This window comes from Ochotona princeps, chromosome 8 (genome assembly GCF_030435755.1).
Source record: "Ochotona princeps isolate mOchPri1 chromosome 8, mOchPri1.hap1, whole genome shotgun sequence".
NCBI lineage: Eukaryota > Metazoa > Chordata > Mammalia > Lagomorpha > Ochotonidae > Ochotona > Ochotona princeps.
In genome coordinates this window covers 47,242,185-47,266,134 of record NC_080839.1, presented here as the reverse complement: position 1 = coordinate 47,266,134, position 23,950 = coordinate 47,242,185, and the positions used below count along the sequence as shown (strand labels likewise).

At 46.4% G+C, this 23,950-nt stretch overlaps 1 protein-coding gene across 3 annotated transcripts in view; it reads right to left on the bottom strand.

Moving 5' to 3' along the window:
• STPG4 (sperm-tail PG-rich repeat containing 4) overlaps positions 1 to 23,950 on the bottom strand; it is a 44,789-nt gene that overhangs the window by 5,791 nt on the left and 15,048 nt on the right. Inside the window, exons 4-6 of one of the 3 annotated variants that reach the window (XR_009245981.1) lie at positions 13,785 to 13,849; positions 13,540 to 13,594; positions 6,690 to 6,861 (exon numbers count right to left, since the gene is read on the bottom strand). Coding sequence is in view for 2 of the 3 variants with exons in the window: in XM_058667981.1 (XP_058523964.1) it covers positions 10,147 to 10,149; positions 13,540 to 13,594; positions 13,785 to 13,849 (123 nt within the window). In the remaining variant the exon portion in view is untranslated. Of the gene's footprint in view, positions 1 to 6,689; positions 6,862 to 10,063; positions 10,150 to 13,539; positions 13,595 to 13,784; positions 13,850 to 23,950 lie in introns of those variants that run through there. The other 2 variants (XM_058667981.1, XM_058667979.1) reach the window with 2 other exon arrangements.

Here is a 23,950-nt window from a genome sequence, read left to right as displayed (position 1 = left end):
CCCCTGAACAACGACACTAAATGAGCCTGCCCCCAGGTGTTGCGTGTTGAATAAATGCTCCCACAATTCATAAACCCTGAGCTTTTTTTTTTTTTAAGATTTATTTATTTTTATTGGAAAGGCAGATATACAGAGAGGAGGAGAGACAGAGAGGAAGATGTTCTGTCCAATGATTCACTCTCCAAGCAGTCACAATGGCCAGAGCTGATCAATCCCAAGCCAGGAACCAGGAGCCTCTTCCAGGTCTCCCACACGGGTGTAGGGGCTAAAGGTTTTGGGCCATTCTTGACTGTTTTCCCAGGCCACAAGCAGGGAGCTGGATGGGAAGTGGGACTGCTGGGATTAGAACCAGCACCTGTATGGGATCCCGGAGCTCTCAAGGTGAGAACTTTAGCTACTAGACTACCACGCAGGGCCCAATCCTGAGCTTTTGTGATGGGTTGAGTTGTGGTCAATGATGAATGGGGTCTCCAGGCCCTTCAAATGTGACCTCATTTGGGACAGGTTGGGACAGGTGCAATCAATAGGATGGGTGTGAATCCAACATGGTTAGTGTCACCTATTATAATGCAGACCCCAGGAGGCAGCAGTGATGGCTCAAGCAGTTTGGTTCCTGTCATCCACTTGGGAGGCCTGGATTGAGTGCCAGGCTGCTATCCGGAAGATTTCTCTCTCTCTGTATCTCTATGTCTCAAATAAATAAATCTTTAAAGAGAGAACACAGAGTGTTTCTTGCTGGGTAGCTCCATATTCTCTGCTCTCCGGGATCAGGAAACCTGCTCCGCAGAGCAGCCTGCAGGAGCAATCAAAGGCTATAGATCTACCACATCAACCCCAAGCTGCCTACAGCAGGGACTTCTGCTGCTTCCCCTTCTTCCTTCCTTCTTTTCAGATTTGTTGTTTGAAAGGCAGAGTTACAGACAAAGACAGAGAGAGAGAGATCTTTCATCTGCAGGTTCACTCCCCAAACTGCCACAACAGCTGGAGCTGGGCCACTCCGAAGTCAGGACCCAGGAGCTTCTGCTGCATTTCCATCAGGGAACTGGATCAGAATTGGATCCACCAGGCTGTGAATAAACATCCATATGAGATTCCGGTACCCTGGGTTGGAAGCTTTGCCTGCTATGCCACTGTTCCAGCCCCCAAGGCAAGAGGCTTCATAGAGGAGAGAAACAGATGCAGCATAACTTAGTCCAAACTGGCCAGAAGGGTGTGCCTTTCCTGCTGCAATACAGTTTACACTCTAGTGGAGAAGACAGATAGATGATAGATAGATAGATAGATAGATAGACAGACAGACAGACAGACAGCCTGGTCCACGGGGCCCGAGGAGCCCCTTAAGGAAGTGCATTTTAGTCAATACCTAAAGAATCATAAGGAACTGGCAGGGCAAGCAGCTAGAAGACAGGCTTGTGCAGGAGACAGTGACAGGGAGGGTTAAAGCAGGTCAAAGTGGGCAGGTCCTGGAGGATGATGAATAACACGGGGGGTGGTTATTCATCAGAATCTGCTGGAACAAACTCACTGCATTGCAGAAATAAAATCAGAAGAGCTAACAAGCTTGTGCTGATTTCATCAGTAGAGAAGACTAAAGAACCAATAGTTCGTGGCCACTGGGATGTCTCCATGGGTATGTGTGATCCTACCAGGAGTTCTCTTCCAGTCAGCTTCCCGCAAACCACAAAAGGTTTCAGGGGGCCAGGGGCTGGGGCTGGGCTGAATGTGTCAAATTCCGTTAAAACCCAGCTTAATAAATCAACTCCATGAATAGTCACGGAAGCCTTCTGGGTTGTAAGACATTTATGGTAGGGGTGCTGGTAGGTGTCAAAAATGTTCCGGGCAAGATTGTAGACTCAGGGGAAGCTGCTGTCCAGTTGTGAAAACAGAGACAAAAATTCAGCCAACATGACAACGAGACAAGAATCCAAAAACAGAACAAATAATACCGTCACAGACTAGATATTACTATATTGACATCCAAGAAGGGATTTATTACTATTATTAGTGCTATTATTATTATTTATTTGAGAAACAGAATTCAGAGGCTGGCTCACTTTCCAAATGCTTGCAATAGCCAGGGCTAGGGAGACGCATGAGGGCAGGGCAGGCAAGGGCTGAGCTAGGAGTCCAGAACTCAAACCAGGCCTCCCACACGAGTAGCATCCCGTTGCAGAATGCCCAAGTTTTTAAGTCCCAGCTCTGCTTTCTCCTCCAGCTTCCTGCTAATGAGCATCCAAGAGGGCAGCAGGTGATGGCTCATGAACTTGCACCCCTGACACCCGCGTGGAAGACCCAAGTTGAAGTGCCCTGCTCCGGGCTTTGACCTGCTGCAGCTGCAGGCATCCTGGGCATTTGCAAAGTGAACTGGTGAATGGGCGAATTCTCTGTGTCCCTGTCTCTCTCTGTCTCCCAAATACATTTTTTTTCTAAGTATTCCTTTTTTTTTTATTAAGATTTTATTATTATTGGAAAGTCGGATATACAGAGAGGAGGAGAGACAGAGAGGAAGATCTTCCGTCCGATGATTCACTCCCCAAGTGAGCCACAACAACCGGTGCGCGCCGATCCGATGCCGGAAACCAGGAACCTCTTCAAGCTCTCCCACGCGGGTGCAGGGTCCCAAAGCTTTGGGCAATCCTCAACTGCTTTCCCAGGCCACAAGCAGGGAGCTGGATGGGAAGTGGAGCTGCCGGGATTAGAACCGGCGCCCATATGGGCTCCCGGGGCTTTCAAGGCGAGGACTTTAGCCGCTAGGCCATGCTGCCAGGCCCTAAGTATTCTTAAGAATTGTTAAAAAATGTGTCTAAACATGTTCAGACTTTTTCCTTGACACTGTTCCATAAACAGTACAGTAAAGGAACTATTCCTTTAGCACGGATATGGTGTTAAGTCTCATGGGTAATCTAGAGTGACTCAAAGTAGATGGGATGATTGCATGGAGGGCATACACATGCCGGAGCATTTTATAGAAGGGCCGTGAGCATTGCAGCCATTTGACACACTTGGGGGACCCTGGGACTGGTCTTCAGGTGCACCCAGGGACGATCATTTTGTACTGTGAAATTTTAGCTTTCACTTAAATTTTTGAAATAAAAGCATATAAACTGCTAAGGAAAATAAACCACAGAGCAAAATTTCAACACAAGACTTCATGACTGAATTATTCTCCAGAGTAACCACTGGAATTTGCTAGACCCATTTTTATCAAACCGTCTTTCCATTTCTCTGGCAAAGACTCTCTGTGCACCAAGTAACTGTCCATAGACGCCTGCCTAGACGCCTCCCAGTCAGCACCTTGCTGCTTTTTCCAAGGTGCATTATTTGGCCTTGACAATGCCTTCTACAATTTGATCACAGCTATACATTCTTCCACCACGCACTTCCAGTCTCTGTAAACCTTCATGGCTTGCAAGCCTTCTCTGCAGGAACAGGTGCAGCTGGGGACACCCATAGGTACTAGTCGTGGGAGGTTGACTCGATACAGGTTAATCCAGCCTGATCTGAAATCAGCTCAGTACACGCCTCCGTGGCTGCCCATGCCAGCTGCCTGCAGTCTTTCAGCACTGCCCACAGCCCCCAGCCATCACTAGTTGCTGCCGTCAGCTTGCACATGTGCTCTCACTTGATGCTCCCACCTCTGCCTCCACTCAGCAGGTAAGAAGCAAGTGAGGGAGCCAGGGCCAGACACTGATCTTGCTTCTGGCTGCCAGGAGGTAATGGTACTTAGTTCTCAGTTGTACTCTCTCTCTCTCTCTCTTTTAAGAGGTATTTATTTTTATTGGAAAGTCAGATATACTGAGAGCAAGAGACAGAGAGAAAGATCTCCCGTCTGATGATCCATTCCCCAAGTAGCCACAATGACCAGACCTGCACCAATCCGAAGCCAGGAGTCATAGTCTTCTCTAGGTCTCCCACGTGGGTGCAGGGTCTCAAGCTTTGAACTGTTTTCGACTGCCTTCCCAGGCCACAAGCAGGGAGTTGGACAGGAAGTGGGGCTGCTGGGACTAGAGCCGGTGCCTTTATGGGATCCTGGGGCGTGCAAGGCGAAGAGTTTAGCCACAGGCGACCACACTGGGCCCTCGGTTGTACTCTTGAAAGCCATGAAGTTGGAGGGAACCTAGAAAGAGTACATCCCCATCCCTGCATATCCTAGGGACAGAAGGCTTCAGTTTGTCTTATTAAGGAAAAGGCCAGAAATACATCTGTGGTCCCACCACTCTAAATATACATCAAAAACTTGAAACTGCTATTCCATGGGGCTATGAAATTGACTTGGCCCTGGGACCCACAGTGAGCAGGAGTACACAGCCCTAAAAAGGAAACCCAGGCAGCCCAGCAAGGGAAACTCCTAGGTGGAGGTGGGCACAGGGGCAGGCTGTGGTGCCACGGCTCTGAGAATTCAGGAGGAGGCTGTGGCAGCACCTGTCCCACCCTGGAGGCACTGAGGCCTGTGAGTCTAGCTCAGCAGGTTCAGAGAAGTCAGACACGCACACATGCTGTAGGATGGGATGGAAGCCACCTGTCACACCCATAGGGTTTATTCCCCTTGGGGAAGTGAAGACTTGGCCGTACCTGGGTCTGTTTCTGCAGATGGACATTGTAGCCATCTGGGATTCCATGGAGGGTGCAATGTGGGGGTGATCACAAACCTGCCCCCCCATCAAAAGGGGCAGTTCTTACAGGAACCAGGAATGCCCAGGGAATCCAGCACTGAATGACAGGTCAGCGCCCCACCTTCTGTTTCCTAGGGCACCCCAGAGGCAACAGGAATGGCCCCCAGGGTTGCTGGAACACCAAGGTAATGTTTCTGACCATGACCGTGAACTCGGGGGACCAGGAACTCCTGCTCACCCTGGCTGTGACAGTGCCTAGGTACTAGGAAGAGTACAACCCCATCCACACCCACCGTTAGGCCTCTAGTATCTTTTTATTTTATTTTATTTTATTTTATTTTATTTTATTTTATTTTATTTTATTTTATTTTATTTTATTCCCTAAGCTTATGTTGGATGGATTTCTGATTTCTGCTTTCTGTTACTTGTAATAAGAAAAAAAAAAGAAGGAAAATAAAAAGAAAGAAAAAATTCTTAGCATAGTTTTCTGTTTCCTGCTCCCAGATATTATTACAAGAAAGAAGCTCACTGTGAGATAGTCCAGCACTGCTGGATGGCCATCCGTGACTCCATACATGTCATCAGCAACCCTGGGGGCCATTCCTGTTGCTCTGGGGTGCATAGATGCTTTTAAGAAAACAAAAAGATTGGGCCCAGCGGCGTGGTCTAGCGGCTAAAGTCCTCGCCTTGAAAGCCCCGGGATCCCATATGGGCTCTGGTTCTAATCCCGGCAGTTCCACTTCCCATCCAGCTCCCTGCTTGTGGCCCGGGAAAGCAGTCGAGGACGGCCCAATGCATTGGGACACTGCACCCACGTGGGAGACCCGGAAGAGGTTCCTGGTTTCCTCCATCGGATCGGCGCGCATCGGCCCGTTGCGGCTCACTTGGGGAGTGAATCATCGGACGGAAGATCGTCCTCTCTGTCTCTCCTCCTCTGTGTATATCTGGCTGTAATAAAATGAATAAATCTTTAAAAAAAAAAAAAGAAAAGAAAACAAAAAGATTTTCAGAGACCAGCATGTGGCATAAGGTGTAAAGCCACAGCCTGCAACATCCATCCCATGTGTTTGGGTCCTGGATCCTCCACTTTCGATCCAGTTGCCTGTAAATGGCCTGGGAAAAGCAGCAGAAGATGGCTCATGTTTCTGGGCCCTTGCCACCCATGTGGGAGATCTGGATGAAGCTCCTGGCTCCTGGCTCCTGGCTCCTGGCTTCTGCCTGACCACAGTGGTACTTGCCATTGTGGCCAGCTAGGGAGTGAACAAGCAGAGGATTCTGTCTCTCCCTCATAAATACAAACATCTTTAAGGAAAAAAAGAAAGATAGAAAAATTCCCAGAATGGATATATTTAATCTGCAGCTGAATTTCAAGTGCTTTGTTTATCTCCGTCTCTGAGGAGCCCGAGACAGGAACCTGCTTTAACCATCTTCTACTCCAGATGCCATTCTGGCAAAAATCCATCTTCTGCTTACTTTAATCTGACCATGTTTTAAAATTGTTTTTCTGTTCCTCACAGAACTTCAAACTCTCTGTTCAGCTACTTCCATGTTTATGTAGATATGCAAATAAATAAATCTCTCTGAGAGTGAGATTCACTTATTTGAAAGGCTAAGTGACAGAACGAGGGAGAGGGAGGGAGGTTTCCCATCTGTTGGTCCACTCCTCAAGTGCTCCCTACAGCTGGGGTTGGAACTCCATTCAGCCATCGGAGATGGCTGGCAGGGACCCACGTACTTGAGCCACCACCTGCTGCCTTCTAGACTGCCCGTTAGCAGGAAGCTGGCTCTGAACTGCAGGTAGGAGCCAGACTTGTGGTTCAGGAGGTTAAGCTGCTGTCTGTAGCACCAGCATCCCATATGGGCTACAATCAGCGTTCCAATTGCTCCTGCTCCTGTGCCTAGAAAGAAGCAGATGGCCCAAGTAGCTGGGCCTCTGTTTCCCAAATGGGATAGAGTTCCAAATTCCTGACCTCCGTTTGGGGATTAAATTAGCAGATTGGGAAATAAATGAGTGCGTCGTCTCTCTCTCCAATCAGCACCGATTAGGGTTTGCAGCGCCTCAGGCGGCAGCTTTACCCGTTGCACCATTGCATCAGCCTATTATTTGACTTTTGAAGGTTTGTTCTCGTGGTTAGGAAAGGTGTGTGTGTCTCATTTTTGCTTTGCACACAACTGTGAGAAACACCAACTGCAAGGAGTCTGCGAAGTGGATCACCACAGACCCTAATCCTCCTGGGCCTGGCCGAGCCTACAGAAGCAGAGAAAAGCAGGACAAATTTGAAGTAACAAAATGTTCACATTGTTGACTGCATTGAAGGCTGTTTCCCTCCAGCACTTAATTATAAAAGTAACGGGACAGAAAGGAGACCAATACCCACCTGCAGCCAATGCACAGCTCCTGCAAGCATGTTGGGGCTCTGCAGTTTTTTCATTTGCGTTATTTTCCTCACATGACTTTCATCATAATATGCATATCAGTTTGTTTTCTGCTCATATCACTGTATATTACATCATAAACACTTCTGAGACTATTGAAATAGCTTAAATGGCTACCGAATGCTCCATTGAGCAACTACCTAATTTTTTTTCAAGATGATTTCCCTTCTGCTGTGTGTTAAATGGTTGCTGTTATCTTCTTGCCATTACAAATAACCCCCCATGATTTATTTGTAGAGCTGAATACCTGAATTTAAGATAATCATTTTGGGAAGGTTTCCTCCAAGTGGAATTAATGAGCTAGAAGACTAAGACACACATGCATGCGCACACACACACACACTTCTAAGCGTGTGGTACACATTGCCAAATGGGAATCTGTATCCTCCCTCAGAAACCAACAAGAAAAGCACTGGTCTCATGATCCATATACCAAGTAGTTATAGAGAACAAAAAATTGGCCAAATAGAACCTTCCTCACTCGTCCCCATCCTAACAGGAGTAACAAATCAAGGCAGCAGGAGCCCTGTGTGCTGCTGGAAGTTGTGCCCAATGTCTGAAACACATTCAAGAGGGACCACAAGCCTGAAGGTTTTAGTTGTATCAGGAGACTTGTGTAGGTTGTTTATGAAAGCAATAAGAACCCCTTAAAGAGGCAGAGAAACCACAAATGGCACGTTTCCCTGGGTGAGAGTGATGAGGATTAGTTGCGGTTTTCATTTGTCGAGCTGCATCTTTTGGTCTTGGGATTTCTGGGACTGTTCTCAAAGGGCTGGCAGCAAGTGGTGGCTGCTACAAACTGCCAGTGTTGGGGCTGATGAGGGGGCTTGTGGGCTAATCCTCTGCCTCCAGCAGTGGCATTCCAGTGCCAGTTTGAGTTCAAGCCGCTCTACTTCTGATCTGCTCGATGGCCTGGGAAAGCAGCAGAAGACGGTCCAAGTGCTTGGGCCCCTGAATCCACGTGGGAGACCCAGCAAAAGCTCATGGCTCCTGGCTCCAGCCGGGTCCAGCTCTGGCCACTGAAGCCATTTAAGAGTGAACCAGCAGACAAAAGATCTTGCTCTTGTCTTTTGTAACTCTGACTTTCAAGTAAAATAAATAATTTGAAAGTGTTATTTTTCCTGAGCATGATAACGGCCCTTTTCACTTACTGTCAGACTCTGAAGGGCCTGGGGGGGAGGTCTGTAGGCCTATACAGCATTGCACCACATCCCCAGGGCAGATTTCTGGTCGTTATGGATTCTACGTAGGCCAACAATGACAACAGGATCTCACCACACAACCACAGACAAAACATATTTCAGGAGATCTCGAGTAGGCTATTTAAACACAAAGGAGAAAGGAGCGGGGAGAAGGCAGAGGAAGGAGGAGCAGAGCGAAGCAGCAGCAGGAGCAGCTGGTGGCTAGTGTTCTGGCATAGTGAGTTACGCTGCTGACTGTGACACCAGCATCTCAGGGGAGCACCAGTGGGAGTCTCAGCTGCACCAGTTCTTTCTTTCTTTTTTTAAAGATTTATTCACTTTATTACAAAGTCAGATATACAGAGATGAGGAGATACAGAGAGGAAGATCTTCCGTCTGATGACTCACTCCCCAAGTGAGCCGCAATGGGCCGATGCTGATCCGATCCGATGCCGGGAACCAGGAACCTCCTCCAGGTCTCCCACACGGGCGCAGGGTCCCAAAGCTTTGGGCCGTCCTCGACTGCTTTCCCAGGCCACAAGCAGGGAGCTGGATGGGAAGTGGAGCTGCCGGGATTAGAACCGATGCCCATATGGGATCTCAGGGCTTTCAAGGCGAGGACTTCAGCCGCTAGGCCACGCCGCCGGGCCAGACATTCATATCTTATAATGACAGCTATTTGGATCCCAGTCACCCATGGTGGAGACCCAGACTCAATTCCAAGTTCCCTGGCTTCAATCTGGTCCAGCCCTGATTGTTGCAATCATTTGGGGAGTGAAACACTAGATAGCAGGTCTGTACGTCTCTGCCTTACAAATAAAATAAAAAACAAATTACTAAAACAAAAACAAGTAATTGGTAACAAAAGCTTTCTAATGAAAAACAGAAGGTCTAGTCCCACCCTTCTCCAAGTTCATCCCCCAGACACCGTTTACTATAGAACATGTAGCATAGTAAAAAGAACACAGCATTTCACTGAAATAATATTGAACTGATTCATAAACACAATTAGCACTCCAGAAACATCTTTTATACTTGTTTCTTTAGAGAATCTAAAGCAACCAAGTTTAACTCATAGTAGTTCTTCTAGCACCTTCTTTGTGCTCACTGCTATTCCTTACTTTATGTATTTTTTAAAAATATTTTTTTTATTGGAAAGTCATATTTACAGAGAGAAGGAGAAACAGAGAGAAAGATCTTCCATCCACTGGTTCACTCTCAAAGTGACTGCAACGGCTGGAGCTGAGCCGATCCAAAGCCAAGAGCCAGGAGCTTCCTCCAGGTCTCCCACGCTGGTGTAGGGTCCCAAGGCTTTGGGCCGTCCTCTACTGCTTTCCCAGGCCACAAGCAGGGAGCTAGAAGAGAAGTGGAGCTGCCGGGATATGAACTGGTACTCATATGGGATCCCTGTGCATGCAAGGCAAGGACTTCAGCCACTAGGCTACTGCGCCGGGCCCAATTTATTATTTTTTAAAAGACTTTTTGTATTTATTTGAAAAGCAGAGTGTCAGAAAGAGGGAAAGAGAAGGAGAGAGCAAGAGTGAGAAATATCTTCCTTCCACTGGTTTGTTCTCCTAAATGCCCACAAACACAAAGCCAGGTCTGAGCCAGGCTGAGTCCAGGAGCTGGGAACTCCATCTGATCTCCAAAGCACCTGGACCTGCCTGCCCTGCTTTTCTTCTAAGTGCGTCAGCATCGGCAGAAAGCTGGATTAGAAGCGTAGAGCCAGGACTCAAGCCCGCCCTCATATGGGATGCTATGCAAATGGAGGTGTGACCCTCTGCACCACAACTGCTTGTTCTGGATTTCTCTTCTTACAATCTTTTGTTTTATCTGGAGTCAATTAGTGCCTTGCTGTTTTCACTTGAACTTTTTGCTATTCGTAGTTTCTTAAAATTTTTTCCCATTAAATGTTGTCACTTAAAAAAAGATTTATTCATTTACTTAAAGGTCAGAGTTACAGAAAAAGAGAGAGCAATCTAGCCCCTAACTAACTCCCCAAATATCCATAATGGCCAGTACTGGGCAAGGCCAGGAGTCAGAAGGTTCATATGGGTCTCTCACATGGGTAGCAGGGTTCCAAAGACCTGGGCCATCCTCCACTGCTTCTCCAAGGCCATTAGCGTAGAACTGGACGGGAAGTAGAGCAGCTGTGACATGAACTGTTTGCCCACTTGGGATGCTGGTTTACAGTCAGTGGTTTTACACTTTATACCAATATACCCTTTTTACTTTTTAAATATTTGTTTCATTTCTATTTGCAGGGCAGAATTACACACACACACACACAGAGAGAGAGAGAGAGAGAGAGAGAGAGAGAGAGAGAGAGAGAGATCTTTTATCTACTGGTTTACTCCCCAAACAGCTACAGTGGCTAGAGCTGGACTGGTTCAAAGCCAGGAGATTCCTCCGGGTCTTCCATGTGGGTGCAGGGACTCAAGGTCTTGAGCCATCCTCTGCTGTTTTCCCGGGCTATTAGTAATGAGCTGTATAGGAAGGGCAGCAGCTGGGACTTGAACCAGTCCTATATGGGATGCCAGTACCGCAGTCAGATGCTTAGTCTAATATGTCACAGTGTGAGCCCAAGTTGCTCCTTTTTTAAAGTTTGCTTGTCTGTTTGACAGGCAGGATGGAGAGAGACAGAGAGAGGGAAGTCTTTAGTCACCGACTCACTCCCCAGATGGCCACAATAGCTGGGCTCGGCCAGACCAAAGCCAGGAGCTCCACCTAGATCTCCCTTGGGGGTGTCAGGGACTCAGGTACTTGAACCGTAATCTGCTGCCTTCCAGGGTGTTTAACAGCAGTGAGCTGGGTCAGAGGCAGAGGTAGAACTCGAACCTAGGCACTCTGATGTGGGTGTCACAACCAGAGACTTAACCTAGTGAGCCAATGTGGCTTGGTTTCTTGTCAGGTCTGCTGCACAGTAGCCAACCTGAGACACCTCTTCAGTAACCTCCCAGAGGGGAACTCACTTCCCCCTGGGTCCCACACCTTAATCTTGCTGCACCTATTCCTTGCTCTATCTTTGTCGCCGATTGCATCGCCACCCTCGTACATGCCTGGTGGAAGCTCCAGGTGTATGGCTGGATAGGATGAGATCAGGGCCACAGATAGGCAATGGATGCTTTTTCCTGCAGGACTGAGTGACAGGATGCTACTCCCTTTCCTGTGGACTGCTGGAGATTTTTCAGAGGAAAACATCACCAACCTTTTTGCTAAAGAGTGGCTACAGGGGGTTTCAAATTCAATGTCTCTGTCTATAGTTTCAAGTGATCGCATGCCTCAGGGCTTGTCCTCCTCCCAGGTCTCTAGCTTTCCTATAGTTCAAAGGGACAGATAGGCACAGCGTCGATTCCCTGGCCTTGACATTGGCCCTGCTGATTGAGGACCCTAAGTAAGCGGCTCAGTCGTGCTCACTCACCAGGTAGGCGAGCTTAGAGCCAGGGTTTTGTGGTTTCCATGGGCTGAAGTGAAGTCTACCTCTTAATAATTGTGTGATCTCAGGCAATTAACTTCCATTTTCTGACCTGTCTGCCAGGGGTGATGAAGAAATCAGATCTCACCCAGTTGAGAGAATTAAATGAGACAACCTGTGTCTGTCCCAGAGCCCTGTGCTAGGTGAGAAAACATTCCAACACTGAAAAGACTTAATGGCAGCCAAGATCATTATCAAAGTTAACTCTTAGTGGAGCAGTTGATTTATAGGGTTTATTTCTAGAGCAATTCAACTGCTTGATAATATCAACCAAATGAGCTTTTCAGATTAATGCAGAATGGAGTGTTTAATAGCGCAGGTAAGCATGCATGCATTCCTTCCAAGAAGCCTGAGGCTGTCTTTGCGGCCTCTTCTTTGCACACGCATGCACACTGCTGGGATCAGAGGCTCTTGCTCTCTGCAGTTTATATGTCTGTGGACCTCAATCAAACCTAAAAATCTGCTCCAGGAATACTTAGAACAGACATGAACCACAGCTCTGGGCTATTTCTTTAGCTTGGACTATTTTCTACAAACATTCTTTTAATTTATTTTATTTATTGATTGATTTTTTTGCAGGACAAGATACTCTCAATCAGTGCCTCGCTTTTATTTATACAATGGAATGGATGAGGAGATATTAGCAAAAATGTCAGAGTAAAGACTTCTGAAAACCTTTCTCATAAAAACAAATGAGGGAGCCGGCATTGTGGCATAGTAGGCTAAGTCTCTACCTGTAGTGCTGGCATCCCAGATGGGCACTGGCTTAAGTCCTGGCTGTTTCACTTCCCATCCAGCTCTCTGCTTGTGGGCTGGGAAAGCAGCACAGAGCATGCTCCAGGTCTTGGACCCCTGCACCTGCATGGGAGACACAGGAAGCTCCTGGCTCCAGATCTGCCCATCTCCAACTAGTATAACTATTTGGGGAGTTAACCAGTGGATGGAAGGTCTTTTTGTCTTTCTTTTTCTCTTTCTGTAACTCTGTCTTTCAAATAAAAATAAATCTTAAAAGTAAGAAAAAGCAAAAGACAGCATGGCATGAATATCAGAATCAATGATCTGACACTGGTTCATACAAGGCTGCTTGATGTGTGCAGGAAATATTTTCAGTGGAGTCGCTGTTTACTAACAGTAAACAAATCAGTAGCAACTCACAGCATTCACTGACAGCATGCATGTCAAAGGAAATGCAGCCCCATCATCCTGTGGGGCGGAGTGGGGGGGACTGGACTGCTTGTGGGGAAACCAATGAACACATGCCTCTATCCCCATTTCTTTCCTGTCAAATAACAAAAAAATAGTCAAACTGTGTCCCCCACATCCCATCTGCGCACACAGAACGAACCAAGAAAAGAGCCAAGAGCCAGCGGAAGAGGACGATGCATTTTTGGAAGATGTAGGGCCGTATGAAGGAAGCCAGTGAGCGGCTTTGCTCTCCAGCGTCCAAGGACGGAGCTGCTCTCCAGAGCCCAAGGAGAACTCTGGCCTTTGAGGAGTCGGGCATCGGTGGGCTGGGGTGGCGGTGGATTTCAATATTTCAACCCCGGTCCCCGCCCCAGCTCACCCACCACATTTCCCAGATCTCTGTGGGTGATAGGCAGACGGAAGATCTGGGTTCAGGAGCCAGCGAAGGCTGCAGCCTGTGCTGGAAATAGGAATTGAGTGAACTTTCATGCAGCGTGGTGAGACCCCCCACCCCTCAGCCAAGTGCCTTCCCCTGCCTTGATCATTCACCGTTTACCCACTATGATGAGGAAAGTGTTCTGTATGAAGGAATCACTGTATATTTTAACAATCAAATTCATCAGGATTCAACTGTTTACATTGTACTCACAGGTATGAAGCAGCCCGTTGGAAATCTTTGAACCGCAGAACGAAATATGAAGCTCCTGTATTAAAAAAAGAAGTTTTAAAAAGACCTCTGTTTACTTTGTCTGTCTTCATTAAATATTTTCAAATGCTCATCTTAATATGAGGTATGTACATAAGGCTTAAGAGTCATGTGTGATCTGTAAGTATGTCAACAAAAGGCATGAGTGAAAGGAAATTAAGGGGGAAATTAATTAAGGTGGAAATTACCTGGAAGGGTACTTGGGAACTGGTGCAGGAAGCACCTCGTACTGCCCGGGGCAAAGCCGAAGAGCCTACATGGAATGAACGAGGACATCAATAATGGGTTAATATAGGCTGTAAACTCATCTTGGTACCTGTCATTCATAATCTCTTGTTTCATGACCACATGTCATTATACACGTTTATACACATTTTCAAAGGGGCCGTTTCAAAACATCCCACGTCTATCATTTGCTTTTCCTGGTGGTTTTTTTTTTTAAAGATTTATTCAGTTTATTACAAAGTCAGATATACAGAGAGAGGAGGAGAGACAGAGAGGAAGATCTTCCATCCGATGATTCACTCCCCAAGTGAGCCGCAACGACCAGTGCTGCGCCGATCCAAAGCCGGGAACCAGGAACCTCTTCCGGGTCTCCCATGTGGGTGCAGGGTCCCAATGCATTGGGCCGTCCTCGACTGCTTTCCCAGGCCACAAGCAGGGAGCTGGATGGGAAGTGGAGCTGCCGGGATTAGAACTGGCGCCCATATGGGATCCCGGGGACTTTAGCCGCTAGGCCACGCCGCCGAGCCCTCCTGGTGGTTTTTATACTCAGCCTGCCCGAGATGCTGTACCTCAGATGTCCTAGATCCCATAACTCAAGCCACACGTCCAGGGAGCCTGCACTGGGATAAGGTTGGAGTCAGGGCTGGGGGCACAGCAGGAAGAGACTTGTGGTCCCTGACCAGCAGGAGGGAGACGGGCTCGGAAAACCCCAAACACTGGAGCCCCTCTTAAAGAGAGCTGGAAGGAAGACAGAGAGGGAGGGCCTAAACACACTGGAGTGGCCAGGAGGTGAGGATGGCAGGCTTACAAGGAAGACAGGGCTTTGTGGAGAAGCACCAGGGAAGGTGTTCCGAGGGAGATGACACTTCCCTGTTGCTGCCCAAGGTCGCATCTGTAAATGCCCCTCTGGCCAACACCTTGTGGCTAGCTCTAGAGATGTTCAGCTCAGAGGTAAAAGAACCAAGGCATGTCGGGAACTAGTGGGACAGGCAGTAGGAGCTTGGCAGGCAGGAAGGAACAAAGCAGTGAGAGAGGGACAGAGGAGAAGGAGAATTAACAGGGCAACCAGAGCATTCTATGTTGACGGAGCTGGGGCAGGGAAGTGTTAGATTATAAAACCCCAGAAAGAAAACCTCCCGGAAGCCAGCAGTCTCCTTTTGCGTCCTGTTATTTTCATAACCCATTTTAGGAAACAATACCACCTTTGTTGAAAACGAGGCTTTCTTATCCTGCAGTTACCACCATGTGGAAGCTCATGTACCAGAGTTCACCCTACAGCTGTCTGTCCCAGATGAGTCTACTGCTGAGATCATGCAGAAAACTTTTTCTGTGGGTGTGGCCATGCTGATAGTAACCTCAAATACATGCTGAAATACGCATGTCCTCCTGCTGCACCTGTGCCTTGTTCATTGCAACAGGATACAGGAGTATTCTTGTGCTACCCTGCAGAAGCACAAACCCCATCTCAAACAGGGGACTTCCTTGGGGGCCAGCAACATCGAACTTTCAAGTTTGGCAATGGTTACATGAATTTACTTTCAACTGTGCATGTAAGATTTATCCTCTCTCCATGTACACACATGTACACAAGAAGAGGGGAAAAAAAACACTTAAAGCAGCTGTTTTCTCATAGAAACTCAGCAATCGACCTGAGATTTCTGTAATGAAGCATTCATGGACAAAGACACACACTCTTAGACAACCTCAGTCGAGACGGGCACACCGCTCCCACAGCATCTTGGATATTTAACCAATATGTCGGGCACTATTCAGTCTTTGCTATTTAACTTAGCTGATAGAGGGCTTTTTATTTTCCCATAAAGCCTTAAGTAGTCAGCTCCCTGTCATCGGGGACTGCATTTCTGAACATTGCTAAACTGGCTGCAAACTGTGGGGGCGGTTCCAGGGTCCCTGGGCCCTTGAGTCTGCATGCGTGTGCACACACACACACACACACACACACACAGCTATTTCTTCTGTAGTTCCCACATATGCTTTTCAGCTCTTCCTTGGGTGTAATGTAAGGCTCAGAGAATATACAATGTATCTTAAAAAAATATTGTAGCAACGGTTTCAAACTACGCCAATTAGACTCTCAGAAGTCCTGTAATAGCTTGAAGACATAAAATACGGCAGAATGGGCATCGATGCTGTGACCTAGCATGTGAAGCCAGGGCCTGTGGTACTAGTGCCGCCTCAGGGCACAGGTTTGAGTTCCACCTGCTCCACTTCTGATCAGCTCCCTGCTGATGGGAGTGAAAAGCAGTGGAGGATGGCTCAAGTCCCTGGGTCCCTGCACCGAGAGAGATCAGGAAGAAGCTCCTGGTTCCCAGCTTCAGACCAGTTCAGCTCTGGCCAGAGTGACCATTTGGGAAGTGAACCAGTAGTTGGAAAATCTGTCTCTCCTACTCTCTCTATGTAACTCTTTCAGGTAAAATAAATAAATCTTTTTTTATATAAAGATTTATTTATTTTTATGGGAAAGTCAGATATACGGAGAGGAGGAGAGACAGAGAGGAAGATCTTCCGTCCGATGATTCACTCCCCAAGTGATCACAACAGCCAGAGCCGAGCTGATCCGAAGCCAGGAGCCAGGAACTTCTTCGAGGGGTGCAGGGTCCCAAGGTCTTTGACTACTTTCCCAGGGCACAGGGAGCTGGATGGGAAGCGGGGCTGCCGGGATTAGAATCGGCACCCATATGGGATCCCAGGGCACTCAAGGAGAGGACTTTAATCACTAGGCCCTAAATAAATCTTTTCAAAAAATCCTTCCAAACTACCTCCCAAAGGGGCTGCATCACTGCGCATGTCTGGCAGTGAATGCGTGCTCCTGCGAGGCCACCCCCACCCACCAGCCTCAGCTTTGACAGTGTTCTGGGTTTTGTTCATTCTGACAGTAGTGTAGTGGCATTTTACAATCATTCTTTTTGGATTTCTCTGACGATAAATGATGTGGAATATTTTCCATATGTTTGTTTTCCATCTGTATGTCTTCTTTGATGAGGTGTCTGCTAAGCTGTTTGGTCCACATAGGTATTCATGTTGAATTGCAAAATTTCTTGGTTTATTTTGGATAGTAATCCTTTATTAGATCCGTCTTCTGCAAATATTTACTCTCAGCCTATCTTTCCTTTTCAGCCTCCTCACAGCGTCTCTTTGCAGAACAGGCATTTTGAAATTCATGAAGTTCACTGTGGTATAGCAGGTAAAGTCGCCACCTGAGACCCTGGCATCCTGTACAGTTGCCATTTCATAGCCTGGCTACTCCACTTCTCATCCAGGTCACTCTCTGCTAGTGACCTTGGAAAAGCAGTGGAAAATGGCCCCGGTATTTGGGCCTATGTACACGTGTAGGAGACCCAATCTGTCTTCCAGGTAAAAATAAATATTTAATAAAAATATAGTTTATAAGTTTTTTTTCTTTCATGAATTGTGCCATGAGTGTTGTTTCTTTTTTTCTTCTTTTAAAGATTTACTTATTGGCCTGGCATGGTAGACTAGTGGCTAAAGTTCTCAGCTTCCATGTGCCAGGATCCCATATGGGCACTGGTTCATGTCCTGGCTGCTCCACTTCCCATCTAGCACCCTGTTTGTGGCCTGGAGACCCTGCACCCACCTGGGAAACCGGGAAGAAGCTCCTGGCTCCTGGCTTTGGATTGGCTTAGCTCTGGCTTTTGCAGCTACTTGGGGAGTGAACCAGCAGATGAAAGATCTTTCTCTCCGTCTCTCCTTCTTTCTGTAAATCTTTTTTTTTCTAAAGATTTATTTATTTTTGTTGGAAAGGCAGATACACAGACAGCCAGGAGCCAAGAGCCAAGAGCTCTTCCAGGTCTCCCACGTGGGTGCAGGGTCCCAAGGCTTTGGGCCATCCTCTACTGCTTTCCCAGACCACAAGTAGAGAGCCGGATGGGAAGCAGGGCTGCCAAGATTAGAACCAGTGCCCAGATGGGATCCCAGCGCTTGCAAGGTAAGGACTTTAACTACTATGTTATCATGCCAGGCCCCTCTCTGTAAATATTTTTTAAAATCTTTTATTTTTTAAAGTTTTATTTATTTTTATTACAAAGTCAGATATACAGAGAGAGGAGGAGAGACAGAGAGGAAGATCTTCCGTCCAATGATTCACTCCCCAAGTGAGCGCAACGGGCTGGTGCGTGCTGATCTGAAGCCGGGAACCAGGAACCTCTTCCGGGTCTCCCATGAGGGAGCAGTGTCCCAATGCATTAGGCCGTCCTCGACTGCTTTCCCAGGCCACAAGCAGGGAGCTGGATGGGAAGTGGAGCTGCCGGGATTAGAACTGGCGCCCATATGGGATCCCGGGGCGTTCAAGGCGAGGACTTTAGCCACTAGGCCACGCCGCCGGGCCCTTTTTAAATCTTTTTCAAGAATATTTTAAACTCTTTTAAAAATAAACTCTTGTAAAATAAAATTTCATGATTTCTAGGCAGATATATGGCCAATAGAAGAGAAAGGCACTCTTTGCTGGCTATGTGTATGTGTTTGTTTTCATTTAGAGAGACACGGAGGTGGGGCAGACCAAAACATCTTCCATGGGGTGGTTCACTCCCCCAGATGACTGCAACAGCTGGTACAGGTCAGAGCTGGAGACAGAAGCAAGGAACCCAATGCGGGCCTCGCAGGTGAGTAATACGGACGCAACTTCCCGAGTCATTACTTGCTGCCTCCCAGGGTTGCCTCGTCATGAGGCTGGAATTGGGAACGAAAGCCAGGAATCTAATCCAGAGATTTCTCCATGGGTTTGTGGACATCTTAAATGGTATTATTGCTGTTAGCCAAACACTTGACTCAGTATTGCTTTTAATTTCAAATTCTACTTATTCATTGCTGCTTTCTAGAAAAGCAACTGGCTTTTGTTTATTAGTCTTTGTCCTACAACCTTACTATGTTAGTTCCAAGAATTTCTTTTTTTTCCTTCTGAATTGTTTACATGGACAATCCCATCCTCTGTGCATGAGGACAGTCTTATTTCTTTATCCTTTTATTATCTTATTGCATTAACAAGAACTAAGACTGGTTGGAGGGTGACTTACTTTGTTCTTGATATTAGTGGAAAGCTTCTATTTTCTGGGGCTGGTGTGGTTGCTCTATGTGCTAATCCTGCACCCTATCCTGTCAGCATCCCATATGGGCACCAATTCATGTCCCAGCTGCTCCACATCCAACCCAGTTCTTTGCTTAAGGCCAGAGTATAACCCAAGTCTTTGGGACCCTGCACTCAAATGGGAGATCTGGAGGAAGCCCCTGGCTCCCAGCTTCAGATCTACTCAGCTCTAGCTGCCGTGGTCATTTGGAAAATGAAGCAGACAGTGGAAGACCTTCTCTACCTCTCCTTCTGTATGTAAGTTTGCCATTCAGATAAAAATGAATAAATGTTTTTTTAAAGCTACTTTCTAACTATTGGGTATGATGTTAGCTGTAGGTTTTTTGGTAAGTATTCTTCAGGTTGAGGAAGTTCTCTATTCCTAATGTACTGGGGATTGGATGACAAATAGATCTTGAGTTTTGTCAAGTGATTTTTCTGTTGGCATAATCTGCTACTTCTCTTCTTCAGCTGTTGGCCTTGGGGGTCTGCACCCACGTAGGAGAGCTGGAAGAAGCTCCTGGCTCCTGGCTTTAGAATGACTAGAGGGAAAAGTTCTATCACCTGTTTGCTCTCTCCTTGTCTCTCTCCCTCTCTGTAACTCTACCTTTGAAGTAAGTAAATGAAACTTTTTTGTAAGTAAGAAAGTGTCTTGCAGACACTATTTGTTTGCGTCTTGAATCTTGGTCCACTTTGACAATTTTATCTTTTAATGGATGCCCCTACATCACTGATGGTCAAAGTGATTTTTTTCAGTTGCGTTGATAGTAGCCATATTCAATAACTATTTTAATAGCTGCTCCTGTTTCTTCCTTTTTATTTTCTTTTCCATTCCTTTCCTCAGATTTTGTGGGTTTAACTAGGTTTTACATTATTCCATTTCTCTCCTTTCTCAGTACAGCAGTTTTTGGTTTGCTACTTTTAATAGAAAAATTTTTTTCCAGTGGTTGCTCCAGAGATTACAATACATATTTACATATAATCCAAGTTGCCTTCAAATAACACTGTACCACGTTATGGGTAATTGAGTACCTTGTTATAACCAAGTGATCCTCATTTCTGCCTCCTACACTTGGTGGCATGGCTGTCACTCATTGTAGCTACATATAAGCATACACGAACACACACAAGGTATAGACGTGAACATACACAATACGATACATAATACGATACTTCGCTGTTAATATTTTTAAAGAAATCAACGTTCATATTTAGATCAGCTGGAATTTTTTTTTTCATAGGGGCAAGCATTTGGCTCAGCAGTTAAAACGCTTAGTAAGATGGGTTTATCTCACACTGCAGTGTCTGGATGTGAGTCCAGCTGCGCTTCCCATTCCAGCTTCCTGCTACTATGGCGACCTCTGGGGAGCAGCAGGTTGGGGTCAGGTGGTTGGGTGCCTAGTATCAGTTGACATCCTGACTTCAATTTGGCCCAGTTCCAGCTGGTGCAGGCATTTGGGGCGTGAACCAGCAAATACAAGATCTCTGTCTCTCTGGCTTTAAAACAGATTTTGAGAATAGAAGAATAAAAACAACACTTTAATTTCACTTTCACTTATTTCTTTTCCAAACTCTCTGCATTTCTTCACTGTAGATCCAAGTTCTGACTTTTATCACTTTCTTCCCTCCCGAAGAATTTCTTCTGACATTTCTTACAAAACGGGTCTGTCTACTGGCAACAAATCTCAACTTTTGTTGGCCTAAGCAATTTCCCTTTCACTTCTACAGACTAATTTCACAGAATTCTAGTGTCAGAGACAGGAGCCGGTTAGTCCAGCTGAGGTAGTAAGACACAAATGGGCCTACGTGTACATAGACAGGTCTGCCAAAGGCAAGCTAGGGGGACTGGAAACGAACAAGACGGGAGGAATGAGAGATAAGGAAACGGGATGCGATCACAGCAAGGTGGGAGCACATCTGGAGTTGTGAAACTCCCCCTTTGCCCCTGAGTTCCCAGAGCCCTTGCTTGGAGGGGCTCGCCGATGAGGAGACCCCCCCTCTCACAGGGCTATGGGAGCCCTTGTTTTGTTTCAGTAAATTTCACCTGCCTTCGCTTGCCTGAGTGTTCAGTGCTCACCATGGAGCACCCCACCAGCCCTGCCTCTGTGCCCTGTGCTGCTTTGGGATTTTACTTTTGCCTTTGACTTTTTGTTGTTGTTGTTGCTGTTGTTAAGGCATTTTACCGAAGCAACAGTTAAACCATGGAGAGTGCTCACATAACTGAAAAGTGTTCTACCATATGACTCAGCTTTCCCATTCCAGGGGATATATCCAATTTCAGCATTTGTACTGCCGAAGCAAGCACCAGGGGATGTATCCAAATGAAGTGAAATCTGTATACGAGAAAGTAACCTGTAATCCTGTATTTACAGCAACACAATAGCAAAGATACGGATACAATCCAGCTGCCCATCAAAAGAGAAATGAATAAACTGTGATACATGTATTACATGGAATACTACACAGCCATTAAAAAGAACAACATTCTACCATTTGCAACAAAATGGTCCCAACTGCAGCCCATTATGCTCAGTGAAATAAGCCAGTCCCCAAAGGATAAATACCATATGTTCTCTCTAATGTAAGACAAATATCGTATGTTCTCTCAGATGTATTCATGCAAAATACAATACAAATAGATAAATATGTAAACAAGTATACACATGTATTCTCAGGGGTGAATTACTGTATAATGGAGATTAACATACTGGGAAGCAAAGATATGTTTCAGTATGCATCTACGCCCTAATAAAAGGAATATACCTTGACAATATGATACTGTATCATCTTTCTTTGTCTATACCTATAATTCCGTGATACACTTTAAATAGCAGAATGTTTACTTGTAACTGCTATAAAGGATTATACTACTATGATAATATGGGGGTGGAGATGATGGAATAGGAAATTGGGGAGGGAAGAAGAGAGGCAGAGGGAGGAATCCTTGTGTCTACAAAACTATCATAGAAAATAATAACAATAAAAAATGTCCTTGAACACATAGAAATGGATCCTTTGATTTGTTCTTTGCAGTTTCTTTTTTTATTAGTAATTCTATTGATTTTTGATGATGGTTGATTAGGGTGATAAGGGTCAAGGGCTACAGGAAGGTGGGTGAGATCACCATTTCCACCTTCTCTTTTTTTTTCCTTCCTGTATCTGGGGAATGGGGGAGACAGGTAGAGAAGCCACACTCAGCCTTCTAAAGGCCTCTGCGCCCTGGGAGGAAGGACAGCCCCCCGACACTGCAGTTTCTTGACCTAAAACAGATTTTAGGTCCTTGTGCAAGATCCAGATGCTTGTGCTAGACCTGGGTTGGTTCCTGGTCCATGGCTTTGGCCACTGCAAGAATCCCATCCCGGCATTTGGCAAGTAGGTCAGATGTAGAGGCAAGGCTGTGACACAGTGACCAGATTTCTGTCCTTTTATGTGAAAAAGCTAATCTGGATAGAAGCTTCCAGTGATTTTAAGCTTTATTCATTTGCAATTTTTATTAAAAGTGCCCAGTCCAGGAAGAAAACAAGAGAATTTTAAAAATAGAACAAATAAGGCCAGCATTGTGGCATAGTGGATAAGCCCAACTTCCAACAATGTTGGCATCCCATGTGTGCCATCTTGTTTTTTTTTTTTTTTAAGATTTATTTATTTTATTACAAAGTCAGATATACAGAGGAGACACAGAGGGGAAGATCTTCCGTCTGATGATTCACTCCCCAAGTGAGCGCAAAGGCCGGTGCTGTGCCGATCCGAAGCTGGGAACCTGGAACCTCTTCTGGGTCTCCCACATGGGTGCAGGGTCCCAATGCATTGGGCCGTCCTCGACTGCTTTCCCAAGCCACAAGCAGGAAGCTGGATGGGAAGTGGAGCTGCCGGGATTAGAACCGGCGCCCATATGGGATCCTGGGGTGTTCAAGGCGAGGACTTTAGCTGCTAGGCCACACCGCCGGGCCCTGTGTGCCATCTTGTTTTCCAACTGCTCCACTTCTGACCCGGCTTCTTGCTAATGGTCTGGGAAAAGCAGAGGACAACAGCTCAAGTATTTGGGTTCTTGTCACCCATGTGAGAGACCCCAATGAAGTGCCTAGCTCTTGGCCTAAGGTTGACTGTTGTGGCCATTGGAGGATCTCTGGCTCTCCCTCTCTCTGGAACTCTTTAAAATAAATAAACAAATCTTTTTTAATGGAACTTATAAAGAGATTATATGAGGAAAAAATTGGAAAAAATTTTCAGTTTCTTACTCATGAATATAGTTGAAAAAGGCCATTACACAATGAAAACAATTCAAGATCTTAAACAAAGAAATAAAGGAATGTTCACACCCTGTGTGTCCCCCACTTCCCAAATAGAAACCAATGTTAATTAAGTGCCCCGTAAAAAGACAAATATGCATTTAATATCACATCTATGAACTATCACCCTCCTAATTTATATATATATAATTGTCCTATGAATATTAATCTAATGGCATCCCTACCCATGGGAATTTGGGACATTAAAAGGGCCCTTTCTGAAAGTCAGTCCTACCACCTCGTCCCATTGCCCTAGGAACTTCAGGGATGCTGCGATGCTAAGTGGAACTGAGAGGGGGCAGAACCCATCCTTGAGAGGTGGGGTCTCCTCTGTGGGTTCCTGTCTAATTCACAGCACTGGAGTGATCCAAGAACACATAAGCAAGTGCATTGCAAGTGGAGCCAGACTGGTAGCTTCCCTACATATAGCAGAGACAAACATACAAACCTCCCATGGCAAAAACCACTCATCCTCTTGGGCCTCAGGGAATTCACAAAAATAAATGTTCAAGGGCCCGGCAGCGTGGCCTAGCGGCTAAAGTCCTCGCCTTGAACACCCCAGGATCCCATATGGGCGCCGGTTCTAATCCCGGCAGCTCCACTTCCCATCCAGCTCCCTGCTTGTGGCCTGGGAAGGCAGTTGAGGACGGCCCAAACCTTTGGGACCCTGCACCCGTGTGGGAGACCTGGAAGAGGTTCCAGGTTCCCGGCTTCGGACTGGCGTGCACTGGCCCGTTGC